Raw genomic sequence first — 6,637 nt, 5'->3', positions numbered from 1 at the left:
ACAAATTGTATTGTCCAAGCAAGTAATTTTGAGCTTCAAACCCCACCAAGGGATTTGAAGTCAATGGCATTATATGTATTAAGCAAGATCTTATGCAACATAAAGGTGTTTATAAGCCAAGGCTTTCATGATCACCCTAACCACATTTCCAAATAAAGAAGGCATACAATGTATAAAATTTATAAGGAAGAAGACTATGGAAATATTCAATGGAACCAAGCTTGCCAAACCATTAAACTACTTATGAAAACCATTTATAAACCTTACTAGTGCCAAATGTCATCTAGCTTCTAAATTATATAGAGGTGTACATACTTTACCCGCTCTGAATTTAAACATGTGACCTATTTCAAGGAAGCACATTCTCTTAACGAGTGAGGCCACTCGATGTGTATCAATTTGAAATACGAAAACTTACATCTACTTACCTTTATATAGTACAAATTAATACGCCTACACAATGACATAATAAGTTTATTCTTGTTGTACTAAGACATTCTTGGAACACATGGTATGAGATACATGTTTATAGAGTATTTGTGTTCTTTATCTTGTCAAGGAAATATGAGTCGCCTTTGACATGTTAAGTTTTGACCTAATCAACTAAAGAAAATTAAGAAAGAAAATTCATGAATGCAAGAATACATTTGTGAATAATTACTTTCTAATTTTGTAACATGTGCTCCGTAGTAAGAGGTCATAGGTATAAATACAACAAAGTTAGAGTATGTACACTTTTATAAACTATAATAGCCAAATCTCTATACAGATGAATCCCTTATTTTAGAAATAAAATAATCTCATACACCAATTTAATGTATAATATTACCATGACCTTAAAATAATAATAATAATAATTATAATTATTAATATTAATATTATTATAAATTATTATATTAAAAAAAATTAAATGTATTAAAATATTTGTTTGAAATTTCAAATTTACTTTAATTTATATTTTTCAAAATTATTATATTTTTCAAAATAATTTATACCGTTTAAACCAAAATTGGATAATTATATATATAATATTTTAAATTTTTATTTTTATATAAAAACTTAATTCATAAAATTGTTTATATATATATATATATATATATATTCCAAAATAAATCACTCAAACAAATTTTCACAAAATTGTTTTATACAAGGAAATTTCAAGTTTATATTTTATAATATTTGTAATTATTTAGATGGTTTGTAATATTAAATACTATGTATGAAAGGGCACCACAAATAAGTGGCTATTCAAATAAATAAATTTAAGAAAAGGATATTTAAATAAAACGTGTACAAGATTGTTTCAACTATCCTCTTTACTTTTCGTCCATTCAGTAAGCGTGAATAGCACGGTAACCATTCGGACAAAGTTATTTGATTTCTTTAAAGCTGCCACGTAATTGACGATGATGGTGACTAGGCGCACACCGAGGTTTTGATTCTCTATTTATATTCGGCGTATTTATAATTGCCGCTTCAAAGTTTAAATAATGAGACTTTATCTTTCGACGGACTATTTTAATAGTTGACCTTGAATATCTTATAATGCAACAGCTGGCCGTAGTCGACGGACTATTTTAATAGTTGACCTTGAATATGTTATAATGGCAACGCCAATTCTGCCGCCGTGGTTTCTCTACTGCACCTTGCGTGCACTCGATTTTTATTTTTATTTTTTGTTGTGTCAACTCTACGAATGCAGATATACCTTTGCAGCAGAGCACGAATATATAGAAATTTAATGCTATATTGAAAGCGTCAGAATGCGTTCCTGGATAACTGGTCAAATAAAGTTGCAGAGAGCTAAAGCCCGTGCAAAACTAAAGAGTAGTGTAACCGAGCCACAATCTAGTCGGAAGACGATGGAAATTTCCATAAAATTGTAATAAAATGGGGTTGAAATTTTGAAAAATCCAAATTACAACTGTCAAGTTTATAGCAGCCACAGCTTGCATTTGCTCCGGCCGCATGGATTCTTCATACCCATTGTCGTCCTGCAGTAGTGTCATCGTAGTCGGCGCAGGCATTTCAGGTAACGTAACTGGGTTGTAAACAGGGATGTTATGTTAAAGGTACTTTCTTAGTTTCCTGATCATCTCTTTATTTCTTCTGTTTGCTCACCCTTGTCATGTGTAACTTGGGTTGCAGGAATTTCGGCTGCTAAGGTTCTCTCAGGCAATGGAGTCGAAGATTTTCTCATTTTGGAGGCCACGGATCGAATCGGTGGTCGGCTGACGAGCCATGAATTCGCCGGCATTACAGTGGAGAGTGGCGCAGGATGGATAGCAGGCGTTGGGGGTCACAAGATGAATCCCATCTGGCAACTTGCCAACAAACACAGCCTCCGCACATGCCATTCTGATTATAGCAACGCCGTGTTCAACATTTATGATAGCAGGTAAATCCAAATGCAGGAGCGGCACTGTATTGATTTTATTCAAGTTAACTTCAGAGTATGTTATTGACATTGATTTACAATTATGTCATAATTCAAATAAATAAATATAATACGATAAATATTTTATCTACTTATACTGCTTCAGGAAAGCTTGTTCTTTACAGATGAGCAGAGTAATTTCAAGTCGTATGGTTTTTTAATAATATTGATAAAAAAGCTTTTATAAGAGAATAATAATTAATAATAATTATCTTACTACTAATTTAACCATCAATAATAATTATCTTCTTACTAGTTTAAAAATTAAATTATAGTAAATTTTCTCATTATATTAAACAAAAATAAAACATTACATTAAACATCCCAAATACCCCTGACATCCTCTACAATTATAAGGTGCTTGTATTTATGACAGCGGTGCTAGAGTAGCTGAATCCGTTGCCGCCGCTTCATATAAATTGGCAGTAGATTCTGCTAATCGTGCTTTGGCCATTGAAGCTGATTTCATAATGACCGACGGTACGGCAGATGATAATTCCCTTTCGCCGCTGGAAAACATGAAGTCGCAGGAATTGTAAGTATTACGACGATTAAACCTGATTTAGCTATGGTGCTACTGTTGATTAAATTCGCAAGCTCTAATGGAGTTTTGCATTTCATTCTTGTATTGCGTCAGCGTTCCTTCAACGCCGCTGGAATTGGCCATAGATTATATTTTGCATGATTTTGAGATGGCAGGTATGCTTTTATAATTCTCAATTTGGTAAGGTAAATTATATATATGTTGTAGTAATTAATAATTTTGAATTTATAAAAATAAAAGAGAATCAAGTGATTATTAATTTTCTTAATTTTTTTATCTTTCAATGTTTTTCTTTTGCAAATTTCTATAATTTACTCTTACCAGATGCCATTAGCATTTACAAAATATAATTTTGTTCTTTTAAAAATTACTCTTTAAGAAATGCTATTAATTTTTTTTTCTTTCTTAAATTAAATAAATTTACCAGTTTTTATTTAAAAAAGTAATAATCGCTGATTCGGACGCTGTTTCGAATGCAGAAGTGGAACCAATTCCGACTTATACTGAATTTGGAGAACAGGAATTCATGGTGGCTGATGAGCGGGGCTACGAATACATTGTGCAGAAATTGGCGGAAGAATTCCTGGAATCTGACGGCGGACATGTGGTGGATGACCGACTAAAGTTGGAAAAGGTACTCCTCATTGCCAATCAGTAAACGCCGGGAATCGCTCGATTCTCAAATCTTCGTGTCAAATATTGTCGAGACAACCAATAATCGAGCCTCGTCAAAGATTGCTGTGCTGTTTTCTGACGGAAATCTCTATAATGTTTGAATTAGGTCGTTCGGGAAATACATTATACCAACGACGGCGTTACGGTCAATATTGAAGATGGGTCAGTTTACAAGGGAAAATATGCGATTGTGTCTGTCAGCCTTGGAGTTCTTCAAAGTCATCTCATAAAGTTTAACCCTAGTTTGCCTGTAAATACATCAACCAACCAAATACTTTGGCAATCGATTTCAATTATTTCAAGATTATTACTTTGGCAATCGATTTCAATTATTTCAAGATTATTACTTTGGCCATCGATTTCAAATATTTCACTATTATTTTTCACACAGTAATAGCTAAACAAAAGCTAAGATGTGATCGGCCGTTCGGGCCCGGGAACGACAGATAATGCCATTAGCCCTCTCTGTTCACCATGGGCACGAGAGGGGTACAGAGGGATGATTGGTTTTTTGTTTTGTTTGGGTTAATGGTAGATTTTGAGAATATCTTCAAATTTGATTGTCCGGAGATATTGATTATTTTAACTATCAAATTTAAAAATATCCTCAAAATCTGCAGTGCACCTGTTGTAGCAGCAGGAGTGAAGCACTTTGTCCAGAGATATATTGGTTATTTAAACTTTCAAATTTAAAAATATTTTCAAAATCTGCCATCCAAGTTACAAAACACTTTCACCACACAAAACTTTTCAGTAATGCTGGTTACAAAAGAAAATTCACTGTTACATTTGTGGCAATGCCGCCTATCTCACACCTGACAATAGTAGGCTAATCAGTGTTCAAAAGAATTTTTGGTGGAATCCACATTGTAGTTGACAAAGGCTGATATTATTAGTCATCTGCAGATTCGGAAAACGAAAGCATTCTTTAACTGCGAGATAAGAATTTATACCAAGGTATTCCTGAAGTTTCCCTACAAGTTCTGGCAGACGGGGTATGGTACAGAATTCTTTCTTTATGCTGACCAAAGGCGAGGTTATTACACGTTTTGGCAAGTAGGTATTATGACCAATTAGATTTTATATAGAAAACGAGTTCAAAATATAACATTATTACAAGTAATTATAACTATTAGATTTATTATTTATGCTGTAGCACATGGAAAACGCGTATCCAGGATCGAACATCTTGGTTGTAACAGTCACAGACGCCGAATCGAAGCGTATAGAGGAACAGGCCGATGAGAAGACCAAAGCCGAAGCAATGGCGGTTCTGCGAAGGATGTTCGGAGATGGCATTCCTGAAGCAGAGCAAATTCTGGTTCCAAGGTGGTGGAATAACCGGTTTCAACGAGGAAGTTACACTAATTATCCAATCTTCGTCAACCCTAAGCATTTCCACGACATAAAGGTATGATAAAACACGACGACAAAATCGTCTCTCCATTTCCCTGCCACACCTTTTAATACTGACGTTGAGAATTGAATTGATCTGAAGAATTTTAACAATGTGTTAGGCATAAAATGTTAATTGGGTGCAGGCACCTGTTGGTCCCATTTACTTTACGGGAGAGCACACCAGCGAGAAATTCAATGGATATGTACATGGTGGTTATCTTTCAGGTAAATCTTAATTTTAATTCGGGTGACCTTAACTTATTATAAATGGCGAGAGAATGTACTATACTTTAGTGATCAAATTAGCAGTGGACAGTTATCCCCGACTATTATAAGAATTCAAAGAAAACCAGTCCCTTGGAATTCTCCATTACTCTGGCCAAATACTTGGGCATCTTACACAGTTAAATCTGATAAACACATGACCTCTTAACCAAGAAACAGTTTCAGGCACACTCCAAAGTCAAGTTGACATATTTACTTTTAAATAAAAAGATTAACCAGGTAAAACAATTGATCTCGTTTGTTTTATTTTTCGGATTTCAAAATATGTTCAATCAAACTTAAGTTTAAGTCATGGAAGATTATAAATTGTATGAATGCTATGATATATTTGTTTTAAATTTATGGTGGGTCGTCAACAGGCATTGATACAGCAGTTACGGTGGTAGAGAAATTGAAGAAGAATAAGCGGAATGAGGAAAAGGGTTTATGTTCACTCTGCCATAGCCGGGCGTTCCATCATGCACATGCACATCGGCATGGACATCATGAAATGCCCATGAGCTGAATCAAATTGCGCTAGTAAATTTAGATTGGCTATGTTGTTTTGAATTGAGATATTAAAGTAAATGGTGTTATTTCCATGCGGCTATTTCGAAATAAAGATATTATTTTATTTTCAATAAGATCGCAGGAGGAATGGCCTATTTGTACTGGGAGGGTGTGGGCAGTGATTTCATAACTTATCATCCAATGCAATGTTACGGTGGGGATGGAATGTTACGATTGATAGCAACGTCGATATATTGATAGCCATGTTCAATCCCCGCGACTTGAACTGTGGACTGCAGAATACCATTTCTCCGAGAAATTATATATTTTTTAAATTATTTGATGAACGGTCCAGCCATGGGCGATTGTCGTCTAGTTGGGCTCGAACTCAAGCTCAGAGGCCTCGGCATCAACCTATGTCATATATTACTCGTTCAGGTTTCGACTCGAGTGTCAATCGAAAGGATTTTAGCCCTTTTTGGGCCGGCGGTACTGAAGATTCAATCTGGTCATCTGGGCGCCTCTACGTGTGATTAGCTATTCTTTATATAACAAAAAGAATTTTGTGATTTATTTTATAGAAACAGGCTGTGTCAACCTATTTATTATTGTTTAGATCTCTTGTGAGAAAATATTTTTCAATTTTATGATGAGATAACTTTTGTGCCACGATGTACAGTGTTATTATTATAGAACGTGGTTTGAACGTGTTTTTAAATTCTTAATGAAATAAGGAATTTGAGGTCTCTTTGTGTTTGTCAATGTTATTAAAAAGCTCATTATTATATTTAAAGTTTTGTGAGACATAT

At 34.3% G+C, this 6,637-nt stretch overlaps 1 protein-coding gene across 1 annotated transcript; it reads left to right on the top strand.

Moving 5' to 3' along the window:
• Positions 1 to 1,968: 1,968 nt before the first annotated feature.
• LOC149238513 (polyamine oxidase 1-like) lies at positions 1,969 to 5,844 on the top strand. The gene is made up of 10 exons (XM_089369583.1): positions 1,969 to 2,032; positions 2,149 to 2,398; positions 2,814 to 2,888; positions 3,024 to 3,136; positions 3,461 to 3,615; positions 3,763 to 3,906; positions 4,563 to 4,712; positions 4,813 to 5,067; positions 5,198 to 5,279; positions 5,699 to 5,844. The coding sequence occupies exons 1-10, from the start codon at positions 1,969 to 1,971 to the stop codon at positions 5,842 to 5,844; spliced, it is 1,434 nt and encodes a 477-aa protein (XP_089225709.1).
• Positions 5,845 to 6,637: the final 793 nt, after the last annotated feature.

This window comes from Pinus tabuliformis, chromosome 8 (assembly GCF_031772625.1).
Source record: "Pinus tabuliformis cultivar Carrire ecotype Pingquan chromosome 8, CPIR1, whole genome shotgun sequence".
NCBI lineage: Eukaryota > Viridiplantae > Streptophyta > Pinopsida > Pinales > Pinaceae > Pinus > Pinus tabuliformis.
The sequence above is the reverse complement of the archived record's forward strand: the minus strand, read 5'-3'. Positions and strand labels throughout refer to the sequence as shown.

Coding starts and splice junctions, on each gene's coding strand:
- LOC149238513 (XM_089369583.1), top strand. CDS start 1,969: ATGGATTCTTCATACCCATTGTCGTCCTGCAGTAGTGTCATCGTAGTC. Junction 3,616..3,762: donor ACCGACTAAAGTTGGAAAAG/GTACTCCTCATT, acceptor TGTTTGAATTAG/GTCGTTCGGGAAATACATTA. Junction 5,068..5,197: donor AGCATTTCCACGACATAAAG/GTATGATAAAAC, acceptor AATTGGGTGCAG/GCACCTGTTGGTCCCATTTA.